Raw genomic sequence first — 25,916 nt, 5'->3', positions numbered from 1 at the left:
ATTGAAAAGAATAAGGAACTGCCACAAATCTGACACTGGCATACTGCTCTTCAAGCAAGAGCTGTACCTAGAATCCCAAAACAGGGAATAACTTGACGTTAAAATAGCACATTCCTGTGGATAAGCTTTAATATTTTAAAAAGGTCATTCTGTCTTGTACAGTGCATTTGAAAACTGTTCCTTTTTATAGTTAATCAGTACTACCAGCAATCTTTAGGGCAGGGACAATTCCCAACTCATGGAAACATCTGCCAAACGTGTGGTGGGAGATGTGGCTCCAGGTTTGGGCTCATTAGCCACGCAAGAAACCACAGAATCCATGTCCAGTGACCCAGCACTTCCTAGGTTGGCAGTCAAACTTGTTCGTGAGTGATTGCTGATGACAACAAACGATATTACATTAGATAGCTGTCACTGGGGCTGTCAACAATGAGCCTCTAGAACTCAACACAGAGTTCAATAACCTTAAAGTCTGATTCTGTCCTTAAATAATTTTTGCCCACTTCACAACCCATCCTATTATGACATGGGTTGCTTTTAGCACAGTCACATTCTCACGTATACTTAGGCCCATTATCACGTTATATGGGCTGCATTCAGCACAGCTCACCCACTTTCTACTCTGAGTTCTTCCGATCTCTTATTCAGTCTTGTGTGTGTGTGTCCTGGCCTACAATTTATAAACTCCTTATTTAACTACCCCTTTGACATTTCTCTTCCTGGACACCATCTCCACTTACCTGCTCACTCACCACTCCTTCCCCACCACTAATTTGGCTTCAGCGTAAACACCAGTGTTTTTCTAGCTACTTACAATTCTGATAATAAGATTCAAAATGTTAACTCCACTTTCTTCCCACAGATGATGCCAGACTTGCTGAGTTTCTCCAGCAGTTTTGTTTTTGTTCCTACAATACCTATTTCTATGTACCATCTTCCAAACAGCACGTACCTGATATTTCCTTGGTGTAAAAATGTTATCATGGATAGCTTCCTGTTGCCACGGCAGTCCAAAAAAGGGACCCATTGGTGATGAAGCAGGCGTCATGAGCTGTAATCCTGCCATGCTTAGGTTTCACAAAGCGGTCTTTTCATTCATCCAGTGTTTCTGTCATTTCAAATGTTCCAGCAAATCCTGAGGTATAACCAACACAAAGAATTGAGCTCCATTGTCAAAATGTAAACTCCTTGCATTTCCAGGTCACTAAAAACAAAGTTCAAAATTGAGAAGTACTATTTTATTTGACCCCAATTATTTCCCATCTCCAAGTGCTAAACCTTGCTAGAGCATGATTCCACAAACCTGATTAAATCACCAATAATTTGGCCAAGCCACCACCATCATTCTTTATAGATTGAGTGCATAAGATGGGAATCACATCCATCTAAATCTCAGACTTATTCAAAATCCAAACTTTTAACCTCTGCTGCAAAACCAAAGTTATTAGATCCCTTTTCTTCCTATAGTCCTTGAATCATACTCCAGACACAGGACAAGTCTTGAACCATTTATTGTTACTTTCCTTCAACATAATAGTAGTGTAGGATTGGGAGGAAGATTATCGATAACAATATAGATGGGCTTCCATTCATTATTATTCAAACCAAAGCCCCAGTGGAACAGTTCAGTTCAAAACAACAGCAGTATACCATAGATAACTTGTTAGCCCAGATCTGAGCAATACCTAGATAATAACCTGGCTTTGGCTAACAAGTGGCAACTAACATTGACAACACAAAAGTGCCAGCCAATACCATTGCTAACAAAGAGAGAATCCAGCCCTCGACATCAATGATATTAGAATCACTGATGGTTCCAATATCAAAATCCCAAGGGTTGCCTTAAATAGAAACTGAACTGAACTGAACTAGACTAGTCACATAAATAAATGTTACAAGTGCAGGCCAGTGGATGGAAATTCTGCAGAGAGCACCTTGCCTCCTCACTCACCCAACTATAAAGCACAAGTCAGGAGTGTGATGGAATACTCCCACTTGCCTGGATGAGTGTCACTCAAAAATCTCAGACAGGATAGAGAAGGCAGTGATTGGTATGCTTTCCTTGGTCAGACTGTGTACAGGATTTGGGAGGTCATGTTACGGCTGTACAGGACATTGGTTAGGCCACTGTTGCATGCAATTCTGGTCTCCTTCCTAGCGGAAGGATGTTATGAAACTTGAAATGGTTTAGAAAAGATTTACAAAAATGTTGCCAGGGTTGGAGGATTTGAGCTATAGGGAGAGGTTGAACAGGCTGGGGCTGTTTTCCCTGGAGCATCGGAGGCTGAGGGGTGACCTTATAGTTTATAAAATCATGAGGGGCATGGATAGGGTAAATAGACAACGTATTTTCCCTGGAGTGGGGGAGACCAGAACTAGACAGCATAGATTTAGGGTGAGGGGGGAAGATATAACAGAGACCTAAGGGGCAACCTTTTCATTCAGGGGGAAGTGCATGTGTAGAATGATCTGCCAGAGGAAGTGGAGGAGGCTGGTACAACTGCAACATTTAAAAGGCATCTGGACAGGTATATGAATAGGAGGAGTTTGGAGGGATATGGGCCAGGTGCTTGAATGGTGGGAATAGATTGGGTTGGGATGTCTGATCGGCCTGGACGAGTTGGATCGAAGGGTCTGTTTCCATGCTGTACCATCTCTATGACTATCACCCAGTACAAAACAGCCTGCTTGTTTGGGGTCATATTCATTCCCTCCACCATTGATGTTCAGTAACAGCAGTGTTCACTCTCTACAAAATAAACTAAAGAAATGCAACAAGGCATAAACAGCACCTTCCAAACCTACAACAACTATCATTTAGAAAAACAAGAGTAAAAGATACTTGGAAAAACCACCATATGCAAGTTCCCCTCCAAACCTTTCGCCAGCCTGACATGGAAATATATTAACACTGAGTTAAAATCGGAATCTCCCTCTCTAACAGAACTGGGTGTACCTGCACCAAATAGACTTCAGTGCACAACGGGGCAACTAGGAATAGGCAATAAATGCTGGCCCAACCAGTGAAACCCATCCCATGAACAATTTAAAATTAAAAAAACACTTCCATCTTTCGATCACTATTTTGAAGAATGGTCAATTAGCCAACTTCTTAAGAATCCCGTTACTAGGTTAAAATTTACTTAAGCAATAGGTGAGGAAGGAAATTACAGGGGCCCTGACACAAATTTTGATATTAAAGGCATGATATTAGAAGAGTTAACTTGCCCTGCTGACCTGCAGGAAATTGGATGCCTCTGGCTTACAGATAAAATTGTAAGAAATTACATTATCATCTCCTATTATCCAAAGCTATTTACATGACCATTTCCTTGCCATTCAAAAGCCTATTTCCATTTTCATCCCATTTTCAGAAATCAATAATAACTTTACACTTGGAATTTAACTACTCCCTGTAGTTTTATAAAATACAATTCACACCAGATCTGGCCATTAAGGGATGATTTGCATTACATTGTTTCTGGAGATGAGGTGATCACTGCAGTGTGCCTTGAGTAGCATGTGACTGTGTGGGGGATGGCTGGGGTTGTCTTGTGGGCATTACTGACTGTGATGTAACGATTTTGTATAAAGGAATGACTGTTGCCTTTGTTCAAACAGAGCTTTTGCCACAACCCTGTAAGCCCTGCCAGGCGTGTGTTAAAGGTTCTTCCAATAAGCTTGCACTGTACTGTGCTTAATAAAATTTGGTTGTTGTTCACAGAAGTTGGCATGTTGCAGTTGCATGAAGTGTGCAAGAATCTCAGGAAAAAGAACCTAACACTGGGAAGTGTCAGAGAACTGGTGGTCAGCTAACTTTACGAGAAGGGTGATAGAGTTAGATTAGGAAACTATAGACGAGCGAGTCTAACATCAATAGTAGGGAAACTATTGTAAAAACAAAATCAGCAAAAGGCAAAATTAATCTCCATTCAGATATAAGATTTAATCAGGGATAGTCAGAGTGGCTTTGCCAGAGGGAAATCATGCCTAACAAATGAGGTGGTTTTTTTTGAGGATATGACCAAGTGCTTGAATAAGGGCAAGGGAATTGAAGTTTGTATAGATTTCCAGCAAAGCCTTTGACAAGGTCCCACATGGGAAACTGATAAAGGAGACAAAATTTCACAGGATCCAGGGTAACTTGCAAGTTGGATGCAAAATCAACTTAGTGACCCAAGACAGCAGGTGATGACAGAAGGTTGTTGTGCAACTTGAGCCCAGTGTACAGTGGCATACCACGAGGATCAGTGTTAAGTACCTTATTGTTTGTAAAATTCCCAAATAATATAGGTGATAATTAAGAGGGGGTGATTAGATTAGATTCCTTATAGTGTGGAAACAGGTCCTTCTGCCCAACCAGTCCACACCGACCCTCTAAAGAGCAACCCACCCAGGCCCATTTCCCTCTGAATGATGCACCTAATACTACGGGCAATTGAGCATGGCCAATCCACCTAACCTGCACACTTATGGACTGTGGGTGGAAACCAGAGCACCCGGAGGAAACCTACGCAGACACGAGTAGAATGGCGACTGTCTGTGTGGAGTTTGCAGAGAGGCTGGAATCGAACATGGGATCCTGGTGCTGTGAGGCAGCAGTGCTAACCACTGAGCCACTGTGCTGCCCTGGTTTGGAAATGATAAGTTGGTTTGTGGATAACAAACATTGACCAGGTAGTTGACAGTGCAAACCAAGGTATTAGGTTACAGGAGGGTATAAATAGATTGGCCAGCTGGGTGAAAGTGAATCCTGAAAATGCGAGATGATATACTTTTGAAGGAACAAGACCAGACTTGATGAATGGCAAAACATTAGGAAGATCTGAGGTACTGAGGGATCTTGGTATGCTTGTCCCCAGATTCCTGAAAGTGGTAGGACAGATTAATAGGGTAGTTATGAAGGAATACAGGATGCTTGACTTTAATCAGTCATGGCACAGATTCTGAGAGCAGGGAAGAAAAGCACAGCAGGTCAGGCAGCATCAGAGTAGCAGGAGAATTAACGTTTTGGGCAAAAGCCCTTCATCAAGAATACAGGCAGGAAGCCTCCAGGGTAGAGAGATATATTTGGGGGGGGGGGGGGCGGGGGGGAAGGGGAAGAGAGAAAGAAGAGTACAATAGGTGAAAGGGGGTGGGGATGGAGGTGATAGGTCAGAGGGGAGGGTGAGGGAAAGTAGCAAAGAGCAAGAGCTTCAGGGCAGAGGAGATGACCTGGGGGTTGCAGTGAGAGACTCAGATTCTTGTGGATTGAGGGGGGAGAACTTCTTCAAGGTAGGCATCCTTACAAGAGGATTCATAGTAAGGTTAAAATCAACTAGGCAAAAGTGAGGACTGCAGACGCTGGAAACCAGAGTTTAGATCAGAGTGGTGCTAGAAAAGCACAGATCAGGCAACATCTGAGGAGCAGGAAAATCGACGTTTCGGGCAAAAGCCCTTCATCAGAAATAGAGGCAGTGAGCCATGTTTTAAGTGTGGGAAAGTGGAACTATTGTTGGCAGTACAGACTCAATGGGCTGAAGGACCTCTTCTCTACTGTATGATTCAATACGATTATTCCAACTTAGGCAAGGACCTACCTAAACTCATTAAGATTATAACTAGATGTTCAGGAATCCATTTTATAAAGCTCCACAGCAGGTGCTGTTTTAAAATTAAGTTTTGTGGAACTAGTAAATGTATTTACTAAACTGAAACTACCTTGGCATTTTTGCAAGTAACCAATAACAAATTAAATGATTTAGAGAACAATCTGCATATTTATGTTGAAATAATCACTGTCCCCAAGTTTAGACCTATGCAATCCAAATTCTAAACACACTGCATGCAAACTAACTTTTCTAAATGAAATGCGCCAATTCATTGAAATCTCAGTCATCAGTGCAAATGATATATCTTTATTGTACTAACCATAAACTAATGTAATGTCATCTCTAGCAAGTCACACTTTAATCTGACGCCAGTCAAAAAGCCCCGATATCTACTGTACCTTTAATCAGTTATGTTAAACACCTTTGGTACTTTAATCAACAGTTAATTAATCCTCTCAAATTGTAAGAGGCCCAGGTTAACTTCTAGGTGTTTGGCTTCATGAAAAATGGTTGAATTTAAATTCAACTAATAAATCTGGAACACAAATCTAGTCTTAGTAATGGCAACTACAAGTTAGTCATATGGGATTTCACTTGTGACTCAATGTCTTAATAACGTACTAGGGGAAAATACCTCAAAGTTATCATTTTTTTTGATTCGCTTAATGTCATTTAGAGTTAAATGCACAATCTTTCTGTGGTCTAGTATTCGAGCTTCAACAGCATTTTTGCAATGAATGGAAAACTTGAATGAAATAATCCTATCTAGGAAAGTATTTTATATTCAATCCAAAACGGTATCACGATTTATATCTATCGTAGAACACATGAATCTTGAGGCAAGTGAGAAAATGTTGATATTTAAGAGAAAAAAACATTGATATTAACCCTTTTCTTCCATAATGAACTTTTATTCAGGAAGGTTCATGTCACTCCAAACCAGAAACAATGCTGTTGGCTCTTAACTGCCCTCTAAAAATGGCTTAGCAAACCAGTCAGTTTAAAAGCAATTAGAGCAACAAATTCCAGCAATGGCCACATCTCATGTAAAAAAAGCTGAAGCTGTGATTACATCTATAAAACAGTAAATAAGAGGCTGTTGTTTGGGTTTAATCCTTCATTAGGACTTGACTTTATGGTTTAATTTTCATCATGCAACCAATTTGATCCTTCCTGGAACTTTAGAACAAAAGTTCATTATGTAAGAAAAAGGTTTAATATCAATTTAAAAATCAAAATTTTCTCACACCTCAAGATTCATGCGTGTTCGGAAACAGATATGAATTGTGATTAAGGTTTGGACTGATAGCAAATACACTCCTGGTTAGGATTACTTAATTTAAGGTGTCCATTCATTACAAAAATCCTAAAGCTTGAATTTTAGAATCCATCTACACTATTCTAATCTGGTTTTGATAACCAGATTATTGGAATAATGAAAAGAATTTTAAAAAAATATATTAATACAGCGCAGCAGACAGACTGCCATTTCCCAAATCCAAAGCTATATTTCCTGGAGTTTGTTGTTTGAATCCCTCCAGTTTTCCACCATCACCATAATAACAAAACAAACAAATGAAATCTTATCTGACCAACTATGGTGAATTACACTTCAAGCTGTCTACAGATGTTGGCACAGTTGACCGTATTTTCCTTTTACAGCACAGTCCAATGTCATGAGAAAAAGATTCAAAGGGAAGGGTGCGCCACCTGTGGCTAACTAAGAAACTTAAAAATAGTATCAAAATTATGGAATGCATGGTCAGGAGACTATGAGTGAGAGAGAGAGAGTATATGAGAGAGAGAGAGAGAATATGAGAGAGAGAGAGAGAGAGAATATGTGAGAGAGAGAGAGAGAATATGTGAGAGAGAGAGAGAGAATATGTGAGAGAGAGAGAGAGAATATGTGAGAGAGAGAGAGAGAATATGTGAGAGAGAGAGAGAGAATATGTGAGAGAGAGAGAGAGAGAGAGAGAGAGAGAGAGAGAGAGAGAGAGAGAGAGAGAGAGAGAGAGAGAGAGAGAGAGAGAGAGAGAGAGAGAGAGACAGCGTCAACAAAAATGGGAAAGCATTCGTGTAGTAGTAACATCACTAGACAAATAATCCAGACTCTCAGCTAATGTTCTCTGCGCATGATATCGAATCCCACAATGGTAGATAGTGAAATTGGAATTCAATAAAAATCCCTAATGAAAGCTGGACTAACAGCAATATTACCACTGTTGAATGCTCTAAAACTCCATCTGGTTCACTGGTGTTAATTGGAGGAAGGAGGGCTGCCATTCTTATGTGAGACTCCAGACCGACAGCAATCTGGCTGGATCCTTAACTGTCCTCTGGGCAATTAGGGACAGACAATAAATGCTGGTCAACCCAGTGGGCCCAGATCCTATGTACTAAAACTTTGGCTTCTTTTTGCATAAGAAGCCATTTTAAAATTAAATAATGATCGAGTCAGATTGTTACATAAACCTAAATCGTCAATAAAGTTAGATTGCTTTATTTGACAGAGGGCTAATCTGGTAGTACCAGCTATCCGTCAATTAGGTGAAAATACTTGTTGAATTGGTGCTAATTACTGTTCTCATCGATCCAAGTCTCTCAGTGGTCACATTTAAACATACTGTTGCAGGTCCACAAGTACCATTGCAGGGTATCATTTCAGGCTTTGTGACGCAATGGTAGTCGCCCCACTGCTGGGCTAGAGGTCCATGCTCAAGTCCCACCGCTGGACGCAATGGCCAAGGAGCAAGATGTCCAAACTATTGACTTAAAAAACCAGGTTCTAGATTAGAGTGGTGCTGGAAAAGCACAGCATTTCAGGCAGCATCCAAGGAGCAGGAAAATCGACATTTTGGGCAAAAGCTAATCTAGAATCTGGTTTCCAGCATCTGCAGTCCTTGTTTTGACCCACCTTAAAAAAACCAGGAGTCATAGACACAACACTGTAATTTTAGTCGGATTTATCAGCACTGGTATTTTTATTACTAGTATTTTATTTGGTAAGAAGGATGATGTGAAACTTCAGAACAGTATGGAATAGTTGGTGGAGTGGGCAGATTTATGGCAGATCAGGGGCAGCACAGTAGCTCAGTGGTTAGCACTGCGCCTCACAGCACCAGGGTCCCCAGGTTCGATTCCAGCCTCGGGCAATGTCTGTCTGGAGTTTGCACATTCTCCCTGTGTCTGCATGGGTTTCCTCCCACAGTCCAAAGATGTACAGGTCAGGTGAATTGGCCATGTTAAATTACCCACAGTGTTAGATGCATTAGTCAGAGGGAAATGGGTTTGGGTGGGTTACTGTTCGGAGGGTCGGTGTGGACTTGTTGAGCTGAAGGGCCTGTTTCCACACTGTAGGGAATATAACCATCTAAGTTCAATGTGGAGAAATATGAAGTTATACATTTTAATAGAAGAACAGACAGACAATATAAAATAAATGGTGCAACTCTAAAGAGAATACAGAAGAGGAATGATCTTGGTGCATAAGTCATTAAAAAGGTGGCAAAATATATTGAGAGCTATTAATAAAGTACAAAGTATCCTAGGCTTTATTAATAGTGGAGTAAAAACAATAACTGCAGATGCTCGAAACCAAATACTGGATTAGTGGTGCTGGAAGAGCACAGCAGTTCAGGCAGCATCCAACGAGCAGCGAAATCAACGTTTCGGGCAAAAGCCCTTCATCAGGAATAAAGGCAGTGAGCCTGAAGCATGGAGAGATAAGCTAGAGGAGGATGGAGGTGGGGAGAGAGTAGCATAGAGTACAGTGGGTGAGTGGGGGAGGAGATGAAGGTGATAGGTCAAGGAGGAGAAGGTGGAGTGGATAGGTGGAAAAGGAGATAGGCAGGTCGGACAAGTCAAGGAGACAGTGCTGAGCTGGAAGTTTGAAACTAGGATGAGGTGGGGGAAGGGGAAATGAGGAAGCTGTTGAAGTCCACATTGATGCCCTGGGGTTGAAGTGTTCCGAGGCGGAACATGAGGCGTTCTTCTTCCAGGCGTCTGGTGGTGAGGGAGCAGCGGTGGAGGCGGCCCAGGACCTCCATGTCCTCGGCAGAGTGGGAGGGGGAGTTGAAATGTTGGGCCACGGGGTGGTTTGGTTGATTGGTGCGGGTGTCTGAGATGTTCCCTTAAGCGCTCTGCTAGGAGGCGCCCAGTCTCCCCAATGTAGAGGGGACCACATCGGGAGCAACGGATACAATAAATGATATTAGTGGATGTGCAGGTAAAACTTTGATGGATGTGGAAGGCTCCTTTAGGTCCTTGGATAGAGGTGAGGGAGGAGGTGTGGGCACAGGTTTTACAGTTCCTGCGGTGGCAGGGGAAAGTGCCAGAATGGGAGGGTGGGTCGTAGGGGGATGTGGACCTGACCAGGTAGTCACGGAGGGAACGGTCTTTGCAGAAGGCGGAAAGGGGTGGGGAGGGAAATATATCTCTGATGGTGGGGTCTTTTTGGATGTGGCGGAAATGTTGGCGGATGATTTGGTTTATGCAAAGGTTTGTAGGGTGGAATGTGAGCACCAGGGGCGTTCTGTCCTTGTTACGGTTGGAGGGGTGGGGTCTGAGGGTGGAAGTGCGGGATGTGGACACACCTCCTCCCTCACCTCTGTCCAAGGCCCTAAAGGAGCCTTCCACATCCAAAGTTTTACCTGCGCATCCACTAATACCATTTATTGTATCCATTGCTCCCGATGCGGTCTCCTCTACATTGGGGAGACTGGGCGCCTCCTAGCAGACCGCTTTAGGGATCATCTCCGGGACACCCGCACCAATTAACCAAACCGCCCCGTACCCCAACATTTCAACTCCCCCTCCCACTCTGCCGAGGACATGGAGGTCCTGGGCCTCCTTCACCGCCACTCCCTCACCACCAGACGCCTGGAGGAAGAACGCCTCATCTTCCGCCTCGGAACACTTCAACCCCAGAGCGTCAATGTGGACTTCAACAGCTTCCTCATTTCCCCTTCCCCCACCTCATCCTCGTTCCAAACTTCCAGTTCAGCACTGTCTCCTTGACTTGTCCGACCTGCCTATCTCTTTTTTCACCTATCCACTCCACCCTCTCCTCCTTGACCTATCACCTTCATCCCCTCCCCCACTCACCCATTGTACTCTATGCTACTCTCTCCCCACCCCCACCCTCCTCTAGCTTATCTCTCCACGCTTCAGGCTTACTGCCTTTATTCCTGATGAAGGGCTTTTGCCCGAAACGTCGATTTCACTGCTCGTTGGATGCTGCGTGAACTGCTGTGCTCTTCCAGCACCACTAATCCAGTATTTATTAATAGTAGCACAGCACAACAGCAAGGAGCTTTTGTTAAAGTTATGAAAAGACACTAATTCAACCTCAGCTGGAGTAGTTTGGCCAGTTCTGATCCTGGAAGCGTCTGAAGCAGTGACCCTTCTGCACAGAGCAGTGTTTTACTAGACTGATTCCAGGAATGAAGAATTTTAGTTAAGATAGATTGGAGAAGCTGGAACTATTCTTCTCAGGGATGGCCGAGAGAAGATCTGACTGAAACATTCAAAATCGGGACAGACGAAATAGGGAGAAAATGATCCCCCTCATGAAAGGATTGAGATCATGAGTCCACAGGTGCAATACAAATTTGGAAGAGACACAAGGAAAAGCTTTTTGATGTAGCATGGGATGATGAGATGAGAGCCTGAAACACAGTTTGAGATGTAGTGTTTTTGCAAGGGGGGGGAAGCAGGTTTAATCCATAAAAAGAATTAATTAAGGAATAAGACGGTCATTTGAAAAGGAACAATGTGAAGAATAACAAGGAAATGGCAAGCGAATGGCACAAGGTGAGATACTGATTTCAATGACAGACAAAACGGAAAAAGGTGGTGGATTAGTGAAAGATGAAATCATACAATAGAGTCAGAGTCATACAGCTCAGAAGAGGCCCTTCTGTCACTGAGTCTGTGCTGACCTATCCAAACTAGTCCCATACTACAACACATTGAATGAGGGCTCAGCCACATAAAAGGGCTTCATGCTTTAACCACTTTCCCAGGAAGTGCATTCTACATCCCATCACCTTTTGGGTGAAATTCTTTTCCTCAGAACCTCCTTCCTTTCTCCTTAAACTATGCCCCCTTTTGAGTCCAGTGGCCCAAAGGTTCCGAAGAAGGGTCACTGGACTTGATTAACGTTAGCTCTACTTGCTCTCCACAGATGCTGAGAGTTCTGCTGAGATTTTCCAGCAATTTCTGCTTTTGTACCCTATAAACCTACCTGCGGTCTTCAGGGATCTGTTGACAAGCAGCTCAAGAACCCCCAGTACATCTGAGCTTCCTGGGGTCCTGTCATTCATTGCTTATTCCCGTAGTGTTGTTACTTCTTCCGAACTGCATCACCTCATCTTTATAGGGGTTCAATTGCCACAGATCTGCCCATCAGACCAACCAATCTATGCCTTCTTGTAACCAAAGACATTCTTCCTGACTATTAAGCAGCCAGACAATCTTTGCATCATCTGCAAACTTCATTATTACTTCCTCGTCACATCCCTCCAATACTCTTATCTACATCATGTACTTATGTTAAGAAGAATAAGGGACCCAGCACTGATCCTTATGGGATGCAACTGGACAGTGGCCTCCAGACTCTCAAACAGCCTTTTACCACTATCCTCTGTCTCATGCAACTAAGTGAATTTTGAATCCATCGTACCAATTTACCCTGGATAGCACAAGCTTTTATCTTTTATCAGTTTCCCACAGGGAACCTTGTCAAAGGCTTTGCTGAAATCTATATAAACTACATCAATAGCACTACCTTCCTTTACAGACTTGATTATTTCCTGAAAAAAATTCAATGTGTTAGGCTTCACCTCCCTCTGAAAGCCATGCTGATCAAACCTTGCCTCTCGAAGTAGAGATTAATTCTCTTCTTCAGAAGCTTCTCCAATATTTTCCCTACAAGACTCACTGACCTGTAATTCCCTTCTTTATCCCTAACATCCTTCCTGAAAAAGTGGAACCACATTAGTTGTCCTCCAGTACTCTGGCACCTCCCCTGTGGTGAGCTGAATTAAAATTTGGGTTAAGCCCCTGTAATTTACTCCCTCATCACCCAAGCAGCCAGGATACAGCGCATCCAGACACAGGGATCTGCCCATTTGAAAGCCGGCCAAAAACCTCCAACACCTCCTCAATCGCCTATGTCAATCTGCTCAAATAGCTCTTTGCCCCTCTCCTTAAATTTTGCACTTACATCCTCCTTGAGTGAAGGTAGATGTGAAGTGTGCATTTGAAATACTCCCAAGGGTCGTTAAGCACAATTTTCCTTTAATAAATGCATGCTGGCTTTGTCCAATCCTACTGATGCTTTCCAAATGTTGTATCACCATGCCCTTTTTCTAAAGATAGACTTTAGCATTTCCCTCATTGCTAATATTTAGCTAATTGGTCTGTTAAAATTTAACATTTAAAAAAAAGTTGAGTTACATTTGCCACCCTTGGATGTGTAGGAATTACTCCAGCACTATAGAAGTTTGAAAGATGACTGCCAATGTATCTAATATTTCCAGGGCTACTTCCTTTAGTTCTCTGGGATATAGGTTTATCAGGCCCTGATGATTTGTCAGCCTTGAACTGTTTAATTTCCACAGCATCATTTTCTTACTAATTCCTATTTCCTCAGGGGCAACGTTTTCACACAGAGGGTGGTGTGTGTATGGAATGAACTGCCAGAGGAAGTGGAGGAGGCTGGTATAATTACAACATTTGAAAGGCATCTGGATGGGTACATGAATAGGAAGGGTTTAGAAGGATATGGGCCAAATGCTGGCAAATGGGACTGGATTTGTCTCGGATATTTGGTCAGTATGTAAGAGTTGGGCTGAAGGGCTGTTTCCATGCTGTCTAACTCCATGACTAATTTAAGTAGTTCTTTCACCCTCTGGCATTATATCTCTTCAAAAGGACTGAATCCTGTGTATTCATTAGGAGCATCCCTAATAGTAAACAGTAATCAGAGAATTATTATAAGTATATTCATGACTATAAACTCTAATTGTGGTTTTATGGTCAATGAAGTTTCATTTCATCTTTCTAAAAACCACCTTGAGATTGTTGACAGATGATATAGGTGATAAGATTAGATTAGATTACTTACAGTGTGGAAACAGGCCCTTCGGCCCAACAAGTCCACACCGCCCCGCCGAAGCGTACCCACCCATACCCCTACATCGACATCGACCCCTTACCTAACACTACGGGCAATTTAGCATGGCCAATTCACCTGACCTGCACATCTTTGGACTGTGGGAGGAAACCGGAGCACCGGAGGAAACCCACGCAGACACGGGGAGAACGTGCAAACTCCACACAGTCAGTCGCCTGAGGCGGGAATTGAACCCGGGTCTCCGGCGCTGTGAGGCAGCAGTGCTAACCACTGTGCCACCGTGCCGCCTTGAAGATGCATCACTTCAAGTCATACAGCATGGAAACACACCTTTTGGTCCAACCAGTCCACACTAACCATGTTCCCAAAGTAAACTAGTCCCATCTGCCTGCGCTTAGCCCATATCCCTCCAAATCTTTCCGACTCATGTACTTATGCAAATGTATTTTAAACATTGTAACTGTATCTGCATCTACCACTTCCTCTGGCAGTTCATTCCATATAACACAACCACAGAAAAAGTAGTTACTCGTCCTTTTTAAACTCCTCCACTACAGGGAAGAGGCCCTTTTCATTCACCTGATTTATGCCCCTCATGATTTTATAGACCTCTAAGTCACCCCTCAACCTCCTACACTCCAGTGAAACAAGTGCTAGCCTATCAAGCCCCTCCTTATAACTCAATTCTTCCATTCCTGGCAACATCCTGGTAAATCTCTTCTGAACCCTCTCCAGCTTAATAATAGATTTCCTATTACAGGGCAACCAGAAGTGCATACTACTCCATGAGGCCTAGGTGTACAACACTACCCAGAGCCCTACCATTATATGGCATGTCCTTGTTTGTATAACCAAAATGCAATACCTCACATTTATTCAAATTAAAATCCATCTGCCACTCCTCAGCCCATTGACCCAATTGATCAAGATCTCTTTGTAACCTTAGATAACCTTTTCCAATGTCCATTATACCACCAATTTTGTCATTTGCAAACTTACCAACCATGCTTCCTATACTTTCATCCAAATCACTTCTATAAATGGCAAAACAAAACCCAGTACCGAAACCTGTGGAACACTGCCGGTCACAAGTCTCCAGTGCTCTGAATATTTATGACACAAAATTTGAACCTTGATCTGACTGCATTTCTTTGGGCAATCCATACATTGTAAAAGAAAATGGAAATAATTTATCCACTACCATTTTCACAGCCATTTTTCTTAATGGCACTGTATTAGGAAACCTTGTTCAAACATCTATAAAATTGTTAAAAAAAGACACCCATTCCTTGCTTTAGGTGGAGTTCCTCAAGAATTTATTTAGATTCTGATAAACAGTTCTTTGAAAGCTAGTGTTGGGATGAAAGCAAGTTTTTCATTGATCGATAGGTATGATACCAACTGATATGTATGGCATATATATAAAACCTTTTAAATGTAATTTTGGGCAGGAAAAATAGCGTTTTCATTTTTCTACCCCAGTGACCTCTAAATATTTCATTACAATAATGAAATGAACTACCAGATGGACACCTTCCAATTTCTGATATTTGAGTGGTTTCCATTTCCTTATTTTACTTTATCTTCAAGTGATAACACTCAGGTCTGGGTTTCATACTCTCAAAAATTCTTAGTAACAGTCAAATACATGTTAAAAATCTAATCAATGCAATAAACTGCTTCACAACACTCATATGTAATGTCCAGAATATCAGTAATAGTAGTTTCTTTTAAAGAGACAGATTCCTCTTAAATTCCATTACTTCAAATCCTAGTCAAGAGTTACACATATTAGGATCCCAGCTAATGGTACCACCAGATAATTCAGATCCCAGAACAAAATCAATCTTGGAAGATCATGTATACTTTTTAATTAATGTGGCAGTTAGGCACTGAAACAGTCACACAAAGCTACAGAGTTCCATCAACAACAGTGCAGAGGTTTATTACACCAATAAAATAAACAAGTTATTTAAATATAAAATACAGTCAGAAAGATCTTAAAACGCAGCAAAACAAGGTTTCAACCTGTTTCTCAATACTATTCTGTAACACACCTCAATCTAAACTACTGATATCAAATCTTTCACAAGTTTGTTTCCTGTAAATTGTGGAATTGTCTGACACGATATTCATAGATCAGGGCTTAGGCCTTCCCAACCTATATTAACTTGAAGATTTCTAACCAATATTCCCAGTCTGGAAGTTTTCACAAACTAGACTTTACTCCTGAGGTAGCTGTTTGCCCAGAAATGCCATACAAAAAAAAAATTTCTTGGAGAGAAACCAGATTTAGTTTTAACCTCAGTCAGGTCTCCCTGAACTGCAATAAAAACTGTCGATTGCTGGGTTTTCCAAGCTAAAACATAATTGTTCATTATATTGAACTGGACAAAAAAAGCCTCCATTTCCTTTAGCTGCCATAACCCATCATGTGGTAAACAACTTTCCATTAACATTCCAGGGGCTTAGTCACCTGCTCGCTAATATGCACTGTATCAGGTCACTGATCCAGAAGAAGAATCGGACTTTTTAAAAAAAAAGTCTTCACAAAAATAATCTGAAATCCAGTCTCTAAAAATGGACTATAACTTAGCATAATTAAGACTTCATTTAATTCAGATTGTAAGCACTTCCTGTCATTATTATAACAATTCTAGCCCCCTTATCTGTGTAACAGACTCCCATTTCATTTCTTCTGTGAATCAATAGATCAGCTCCCAACAAAGTGACAGGATCGGGCAGAATCGGCATGGATTTATGGAAGAGAAAATCATGCTTCACAAATCTCTTCGAATTTGGAGGGTGTAACTAGTAGAGCTGATAAGGGCAAATCAGTGAATGTGATGTATTTGGTGTTTTAGAAGGTTTTTGATGAAGCACGACATAAGAGATTAGCATGTAAAATTAAAGCACCTAGGATTGGGAGTTGGGCATAACATGATAAAGAACTGATTGGCAGAAAGAATAAAAGGATCTCTTTCCAACTGGCAGTTAGTGACTATGGAGTACCGAAGAGACTACTGCTTGGACCACAGCTGTCACAATATAGATTAATGATTTGGAGGAAACTAAATGTAATATCTTCAAGTTTGCAGATCACAAAGCTGGGTGAGAAAGTGAACTGTGAGGAGGATCCACAGATCTTTTGGTGCAAGTTGGACAATTGGGAAGAGTGGGCAAATGCACAATAGAGAAAGTATAAAGTGAATAAATGGAGGCTATTTTGGAACAAAAACAGAAAGGCATATTTTCTGAATGGTAATAAGACTGGGAAAAGGGGAGCTGCTGTGAGACCTGGGTGTCCTTGTCCACCAGTTGCTAAAAGCAAGCATGCAGGTGCAATAGTCGATTAAGGCAGCAAATGGAATGTTGGCCTTTATAGCAAGAGAATTAGAGTATAGGAGCTAGGATTTCTGACTGCAATTGTACAGGATCTTGGTGAGACCGCACCTGGAGAATTGTATGCGGTTTGGATCTCTATCTGAGAAAGGATGTTCTGGTTACGGAGGTAGTGCAAAGGTTTACGAGACTGACTCTTGAGATGATAGACTGACATAGGAAGAGAGACTGTGTTGGATGGGAATGTTTATAAGAATAAGACAGGGGAAGAATCTCAAAGAGGTTTATAAAATTATAATGATACTCGACAGGGTAAATGCAAGAAGGATGCTCCTGATGATGTGGAGTACAGAAACAGATCGCAAGGTATGAATACAGGATAGGGCATTTAGGACCAAGATGAGAAATTTCTGCATTTAGACAGTGCAGAGCCTATGGAATTCTCTGCCACAGAAAGTGATCGAGGCTAAAACACAGAATGTTTTCAAGCAGTTAGATGATTAAAGGGTATGAAGAGAAAGCAGGAACAGGGTATTGAGTTGACCATACTGAATGGCGAAGAGGTTCAAAGAGCAGTATGGCCATTCCTGCTCCTATTTTCTGTTTTGATAAAGATTCTCAACGTCAAAGCGCAGGCCACTTGCCATTCTTCAGTAATCTGAACAAAGCATAATATAAATATATATATATATATATATATATATATATAATACCAAACTGTTTTGGTGCTATTTTAAACCTTGAATCTGCTCTTGGTGAACTATTTACTTTGGCTCTCTTGTCAGGAGATCCTCCAGTTATATGCAAGAGTTTATAACTGCCCAATTTTTAGCAGCATGGTGAACTAGGCTTATAATAAGAAAGCACTGTATTAAATAAGCTGAATAATGAGGTGTTAAATTATGTTCTTTTAAAACTTTTGATATTTTACCAATGACTTACAGTTTCAAAGATGTCTACATTTGTCCTGTTTGTATTAAATGTAAGCATTGTGAGATCTGTAACCTTGACGTAATCACATCATTGCTTCAGCTTCAATTCCTGATTTGATGGGGAAGAGAAAATATAAGATTAGGAGGTGGCGAAGGAAAACTAAAAGTGAATGATAAATAACGCATGCTAAAAAATCATATACTAAGTAAACCAAACAATTTTCAGTTTTCCAAAGTATGTTTTTGTCACCTGCAGGGGCTACAAAAAAATGTAAAATTGTTTAAAGGTTTCAATTCAAAAAAATAATTACAAGACATGGGGAAACTTTCTTCCTGCACACCACACGACCAGTTTCCAGAACTTCACATCTAACCATATGTTTTCAAGAGGAGACATGCCCAAAGGGAGAGTGCAATAAAAGGAAAAAGTATATTAAAAGTCTAAAATACTGAAGAAATTCAGCACATCTTGCAGCATCTGTGGAGAGACAAGCAGAGTTGGTTTAAGTCTGACATCAGTTCCAAAGAAGGATCTAGAGTTCTGAAAGAAAAGCCATATGAGACTCCAAGCATTAACTTAGCTTCTCTCATCACAGATTCTGCCAACCCTGCTGAGTTTCTCCAGCATGCTTGTTTTTACTTCAGATTTCTAGCATCCACAGTACGATGTTTTTACGAAGAAAAGTTGCATTGGAAAGCCTCACTACACTAGAGTGGGTAGTGGTCCAGGTGGTGCACATCACAAGTTATTAACTTAAGCTGGAATGAAGATAGCAAAAGTGCTGGCCATAATCTTTCACCTTTCCCTAGACAGAGCAAAGATGTCAGAGGATTAGATCGTGATAAACGAGACACCATTATTCAAGAAAGTGTGCAAGGACATTAATAACAATTACAGGTTGGTCAGCTTAATATCAACAGTATGCAAAGATTTAGGAGTAATTCGGTGAATTTCAACAGGTACATTTAGAGGTTTGAGTTTATTAAGGAAAGCCAGCACAAATTTGTAGAATATCTAGTGGGATACAGACAGTGGAAAGTGCACAGAGGCCACAAAACTTTTGAACGGCATGCAAGGGAACTTTTCAGCCAGCATGTAACAAGCCCAAATGGGAGGGGACATAATCCTAAACAGTCTTAAAAAGGTGAGGTTGGAGAAGGAAGTGGAGGATCATTTCAGACGTACTGACCACAATTCAATTAAACTTAACATTATTATGGAAGAGAACAAACATAACAGATCTAGATTGGAGAAGACTTTTTTTTAAACAAAGCACAGAGGTGACCAAAAGTGGATTGGGTAGACCTACTGGATGGCAAATTGTTGACAACCAATGGCAGACTTTCAAAGTGAGGTTCAACAGGCAGTGTAGACACATTCCTACAAAAAGAAATACCAAACCTATTGTCTCTTTGTAATCCAGAAGCACATACAACAGGATAAAACAGAAGCTTAAAACAGTCACACAAGGCTTAATCCTATAGAAAGATGAGAGTATAGAAACTAAAAAGGGGTGTAGAGAAAAGAAACTGGAAAAGCAAAGGATATGAAAACAAAATCAGGTAAAATCAAGGAAAACCCAAACACGTTTTAGCAGTACATTAAGAGAAATGGGATGACTAAGAAAATGGAAGGACTTTTTAAAAGAAATGCAAAAGATAATGTGTTATGACACAATGTAGGTAAATGAATATTTTGTTCCTGTCTTCACCAAGGAGAGATATGATGCAGACATTCTAGTTAAAAGAGAGTGCGAAATATTGAGTTCTACAGCCAGGGCTAGATGGAATTTATCCCTGGACGTTAAAGGAAGCTAGGGAGGATTCATAGTAGGTAGAGATTAATAGTGAATACTCCAAGGATAATTCTCTGATCTTCATTAGATATAGGCAAGATATCACAGAATCAAAAGGTCTTCAAACGTCTACCATCATTTCAAAAGGGTGAAAGGGAAACGGCTGGTCAGTCAGACTTCAGTAAAGGGCAGATTATTGGAGTCAAATCTGGAGAGATAAGATAAACTGTCACCTAGAAAGGCTAAGGGACCAGGGATCATCAACATGATTTTTCTTAAGGGAAGAGTTCTGTCTTAGTAACTTAATTGAATATTTTGAGCGAGTACAGGATGACGTGCAGGCTAATGCAACGTACGTTGTCTATGTGGATCTTAGCAAGGTATTTGACAAGGTCTCACATCGGGCAGTGATCAGAAAAGTGAAATCCTGTTTCCTGTTGCTAAATTACAAAGGGAAATGGATAATGGGTGATGTTCTACAGAGCTTGGTGTAAGGGCCCTTGCTGTTGGCATATTTATTAATAATATGGACTTAAATGTGTCATTCTCATTGGGAAATTTGAAGAGGACACAAAAACTGGCTATACAGTTTATAGCAAAGAGGATAGCTATTGTCTCTGGAGTGATGGCAATGGCTTAGATGAATGGGCAAAAAGTAAAGCATTTGAAGGGCTTAAAAGTAGGGGAAGACAAAATAAATCACAATGAGGCCAAAAGGTGTAGAGAAAATGAATGGAGTGCCTAGCCACAAGTTAATCGATGTCTGCAGGATATGTGAATAAGGTGATATATAAAGCATATGGAATGGTTTCCTTTATTGAACGAGGTATAGGATATTGTTATGACTGAAGTTGGAGGAGGGCACTGTCACTTCAGTTCCACAGCTCCCTCTTCATACGTTTGGATAGGTTAATGAAGGAAAATCGGAATGTGGAATTTGAAACAAACTGATCAGTCACAATGTTACTGAATGGCAAAGGGGCAGAATGGCCTACCTTTTGCATGTTTCTTTCCTATATTCAACACAATACAATTCTACACAATATAAAGTGACAAATTACATACAGAACGATAGAACAAGTTTTAAACAAAAAAAAATCTGGTAACCAGGATCTATCAACCAGATTTCTTGATAACACAATTAATGGCTTATTATTCAATAATTTTCCTTAACTAACAATGATTGTGTATGTTAACCAGTCAGTAATGTAAAAGTATAAACACAGAGTCATAGAAATGTCCAGCACAGAAATAGACCCTTCAGTCCAATTCGTCTATGCTGACCAGATATCCTAATTAATCTCGTCCCCTTGGCCACCATATCTCTCTAAACCCTTCCTATTCATGTACCAATCCAGGTTCCTTTTAAGTATTGTAATTGTACCAGTCTCCACTACTTTTGCTGGTACCTCATTCCACACATGCACCACTCTGCATGAACAAGTTGCCTCCCAGGTCCCTTTTAACTCCTTCCCCTCTAATCTTTAACCCCTGCCCTCTGGCTTTGGACTCTCCCAACCTAGGGAAAAGACCTGACTACTTACCTATCCATGCCCTTCATGACTTTATGAACATCTATAAGGTCACCTCCCACCATCCAACACTCCAGAGAAAATCACCCAGTCTATTCAGCCTCTCTCCTTAGACCAATCCTCTAACCCTGGCAATATCCTCAAACCTTTTCTGCACCCTTTTACATTTCACAACATCTTTTCTATAGCGGGGAGACCAGAACTGCATGCAGTATTCAGAAAGTGGCCTATCTAATGTCCTGTACAGCTGCAACATAACCTCCCAAATCCTATCTATTTAAACATCTCCCAAAACGCGCGCACATACAGATGCGCACATTTTCCATTTTCCTGGGGAGAGAGAAAATCTCTGCAATTTGGCCTTCTGAAAAAAAAAACGTTGGCCAATGGGTTATCCTTAAAAGGTTAATGGATAAAGAGTCTGACATTCCTCAGTCTGTTGCTCTGATGTTCTGACTGATGTGGTCAGATCAGAAATCTTACACCCTCTGACGTCTAGCAAACAAATTGCTCAGGAAACACATTTTTTCCAATCATTCTTTGAACAGAAAGAACTAAGTTTAACCCTGAACTCGACAAGAGGAATGAGTGTTCAGTTGGCAGCTTGTTATTAGTAAGCTTTCCTCCAGGTAACCTGATAAAACAAAATACTTTAAAACAGAAACTCTTCAAAACAGTCCCAATAGCGGTCCACAACAAAGCAAGGAGTCAGTCATGTGATCTACTGGATTTTCTTTTTCAATAAGGTTTCCTCTGATCATAGTGACCTTTCATGACTACTTTTAAAGAAACCACACCAGGTTTATCAATGAAACTTGCCACCTGGATTCCTGTCTCCACAAACTTTCAAAACTCAAAGTCCTCTAAGCAAAATTAAATGCAAAACACCTTCATAACAATACAAAAGCAGGGACATAATGTTGGAACTGTATAAAATGAACTGTGTAGTTCTGGGCAGATTACAGTAAGGACTCTGGAAAGTGCACGCAGGAGATTAACAAAAATGCTGCCAGAGCTTGAGAAAAGCAGCTGTGAAGAAAGATTAGGTAGGATACTAAGGGGTTTTCCAACAGGTACATTTATTTGAAATCATATTAACTTTGATTTCTCTTCACAGATGCTGCCAGGCAGGCTGAGCTTTTCCAGCCATTTCTGTTTTTGTTTCAGATTTACAGCATCTGCAGTTCTTTCAAATTTATTAGGATGCTTAGAGGACTTGACAGGCTAAATGTAGAGAGGCTGATATCCCCTTCTGGGAGAGTTTAGGACCAGAGAGTAGAATCAGAATGAGTTGCCCATTTAGACAGAAAAAAAAAGAGGAGGAATTTCTAGGAAGGTAGTGAATTTGTGAAATACTGACAGCTGTTGAGGTTGGGTCAATAAGTACATTCAATACTGAGACAGACGCATTTTAATTATCAAGAGATTTAAAGGTTACGCGGAAATGTCAGGAAAGTGAAGCGGAGAATGATCAGATCAGCCAGAATCACAGACAATGGAAGAGCAGACTAGAGGGGCTGAATAGGCTGCCTCTGCTTCTGATCTTTTATATTCCCAAGTTTGTAACTGGAATAGTAGTCTTGGATGATTCACCACTCAACAACGTACACATTTCAGACCAACTAATATTTCAAAGGCCAACAACAGAATTTAAAGCCTAAAGTTAATATATTGTCAGTTGTTATCAACATACCTCGAACACTGATGCTTTGCTGGTTTGAGTCCAAGGCAGAGTTTCTTTGAGCAGGAACAGCCTAAGAAAATTAAAATAAAAAGTTATTCATCCCAAAGAAGAGCAGTCTTGACGCTATTTCTTCAGAACATGCAAAACATGCTTCGGAGCCAAGTTATCACATTTGCCAGCTGGACAAAGGCAGCTTTTGATGATACAAGGAAGAACATAACAAATCAGAGTAGGTCATTCATATTCTCAAGCCTGCCCGGTGAAAAAAAAAGGGAAAATGTCTCAACTGTGACTTACAAAAGAAATTCAGGATAGTATTAGGCACAAAAAGGAGACATAGAATTGCCAGAAAAAGAAGCAAGCCTGAGGACTGACAGCATTTTTAAAATTCAGTAAAAGAGGCCATATAGTTTGCTAAAAAGAGGGGTAAAAGTGTGGAGGAACAGCAGGATCTTGGTGTGCAGGTACATAGATCCCTTAAAATTGCCACCTAGGTGGACAGGGTTGTTAAGAAAGCATATGGTGTTTTGGCTTTCATTAACAGGGGGATTGAGTTTAAGAGCAGTGAGATCTTGTTGCAGCTCTATAAAACTTTGGTTAGACCGCACTTGGAATACTGTGTCCGGTTCTGGTCACCCTATTATAGGAAAGATGTGGATACTTTGGAGAGGGTTCAGAGGAGGTTTACCAAGATGCTGCCTGGAATGGAGGGCTTATTTTACAAAGAGAGGTTGACTGAGCTCGGAGTTTTCTCATTGGAAAAAAAAGAAGGAAGAGAGGGGACCTAATTGAGGTGTACAAGATAATGAGAGGCATAGATAGAGTTGATAGCCAGTGACTTTTTCCCAGGGCAGAAATTGTTAACACGAGGGGTCATAGTTTTAAGCTATTTGGCGGAAAGTATAGAGGGGATGTCAAAAGCAGGTTCTTTACGCAGAGAGTTGTGGGAGCATGGAATGCGTTGCCAGCAGCAGTTGTGGAAGCAAAGTCATTGGGGATATTTAAGAGACTGCTGGACATTCATATGGTCACAGAAATTTGATGGTTCGTACATTAGGTTTACCTTAAGTGAGGATTAATGGTCAGCACAACATGGTGGGCTGAAGGGCCTGTTCTGTGCTGTACTGTTCTATGTTCAATGTTAAAATAGAGTGAGAGAGAGAAATTGCAAGGAACATAGAAGCTTGTAGTAAAAGCTTAAATTAGTGAAGAGAAAAAGATTAGGAAAGACAGATGTAGGTCCCTTTCAGACAGAGGCTGAGGAAACTATAATGGGAAACAAATAACCAAAATACGTGTTTAGTTCTTTGTCTTCACAAATGAAGGCACAAAGAGCCTCCCAGAATGGAGAGGAAGCCAAGCAAGTGTTTTGGACAGAAGAAAATCAGAACTAAGAAGAAAATAGCACTGGGGAATTTAAAGGCTAACAAATGACCAGAAGTTGATAATCCATATCCTGAAGTACTAGAGGAAGTGGTCCTGGAAATACTGGATGCACTGGTCACCTTTCAAAAATTCTGCAGACTCTGGAGTAGTTTCAACACTTTGGAAGGCAGCAAATGTAACACCACATTTCATCGTAAGGGAGGAAATGAGAATAAGAGAATTACAGATCAGTTAGACTAACATCAGTTGTGGGGAAATACTCTGGTCTACTGTAAAAGATTGGATGACAGAACATTTGGAAAGCAACCAAAAGAGAAAATGCTGGAAAATCTCAGCAGGTCTGGCGGCATCTGTAAGGAGAGAAAAGAGCTGAAGTTGCGAGTCTAACTGACCCTTAGATTCGAAACGTCAGCTCTTTTCTCTCCTTACAAATGATGCCAGACCTGCTGAGATTTTCCAGCATTTTCTCTTTTGGTTTCAGATTCCAGCATCCGCAGTAATTTGCTTTTATTTGGAAAGCAACACCAGATTTGGAAAAAGCATAGGAAAATATGAACTTTCCCTTTGGCAGGTTTAGGAATTCAGCATATTATTTAAACAGAAAAAGACCACATACCTCTGAAGTACAGTGGGATCTGGGTACCCCGGTGCATGAATCAAAGTGAGCAGGCAGGTACTGCAAGTGATTAGAAGGAAATGGAAATTTGCTATTTACTGCCTCGGACTGGAATATTGAAAGTAGAGATGTTTTTTATAGGTCAACAACTGGGTGTTGTGTATAATTTGGACTCCTTATTTAAGGAATGATATAGACTCATTGGAAGCAATCTAGAAAGGATTCACTCAATTGCTACCGGAGATAAGCAGGTTATCTTACAAGGAAAAGGTTAGACTGGCTGAGCCTTTATATATTGGGATTTAGAAGAATGAGAGGTAACCTTTCTCAATGTACAAGGTCTCAAGGGGATTTGAGAGACTGGACACGGAAAGAATGCTTTGCCTTGTAGCAGAGACTGGAAAGAGGAAATATAGTTTAAAAAAAAGGGGAATTTCCATTTCCATTTAAGTACGCAATGAGATCCATGGGAGTCTTTGAGTTCCCTTCCAAAGACAGCAATGAAGGCAGATTCACTGAATATTGTTAAAACAGATTTATTAATATGGAGTTGAGGCCAGAATCAGATCATCTATAAACTTACTGAATGACAGAGGTGGTTTGAGGAGTTAAATGACTTACCTCCTACCTTTTGACTTGTAGATTCATACATAACACCAAATATCTTAACTTTACACTGAAATTACCCATTAATGCATGGCGTTTTATTTGAAAATGTTGGAAATTGTTGTGCGTAAATTAGTTGATGTTAGGCCCCAAACATCAATGATAGAAGTTTAATTTAAGACTTCTGATTGGTTCAAAGGAAAAATAATGTTTCTAACCTCCTAAACCAAGCAATATTTTAACCTGTCAACTCAAACATTGTGACATAAATAAACTCAGTAATCAAACTAAAAC

The 25,916-nt window shown here is 40.8% G+C and overlaps 1 protein-coding gene across 5 annotated transcripts in view; it reads right to left on the bottom strand.

Moving 5' to 3' along the window:
• Nucleotides 1–25,916, bottom strand: part of dicer1 (dicer 1, ribonuclease type III) — a 184,127-nt gene that overhangs the window by 113,625 nt on the left and 44,586 nt on the right. For 2 of the 5 annotated variants that reach the window (XM_072568045.1, XM_072568043.1), the window contains 4 exons: nucleotides 23,024–23,084; nucleotides 19,313–19,383; nucleotides 18,013–18,111; nucleotides 953–1,135 (listed from right to left, as the gene is read on the bottom strand). In XM_072568045.1, coding sequence (XP_072424146.1) covers nucleotides 953–1,066 — 114 coding nt within the window. In that variant the 5' untranslated portion in view covers nucleotides 1,067–1,135; nucleotides 18,013–18,111; nucleotides 19,313–19,383; nucleotides 23,024–23,084. The remainder of the gene's footprint in view (nucleotides 1–952; nucleotides 1,136–18,012; nucleotides 18,112–19,312; nucleotides 19,384–23,023; nucleotides 23,085–25,916) is intronic. The other 3 variants (XM_072568044.1, XM_072568042.1, XM_072568046.1) reach the window with 2 other exon arrangements.

This window comes from Chiloscyllium punctatum, chromosome 4, assembly GCF_047496795.1.
Source record: "Chiloscyllium punctatum isolate Juve2018m chromosome 4, sChiPun1.3, whole genome shotgun sequence".
NCBI classification, from domain to species: domain Eukaryota; kingdom Metazoa; phylum Chordata; class Chondrichthyes; order Orectolobiformes; family Hemiscylliidae; genus Chiloscyllium; species Chiloscyllium punctatum.
The sequence above is the reverse complement of the archived record's forward strand: the minus strand, read 5'-3'. Positions and strand labels throughout refer to the sequence as shown.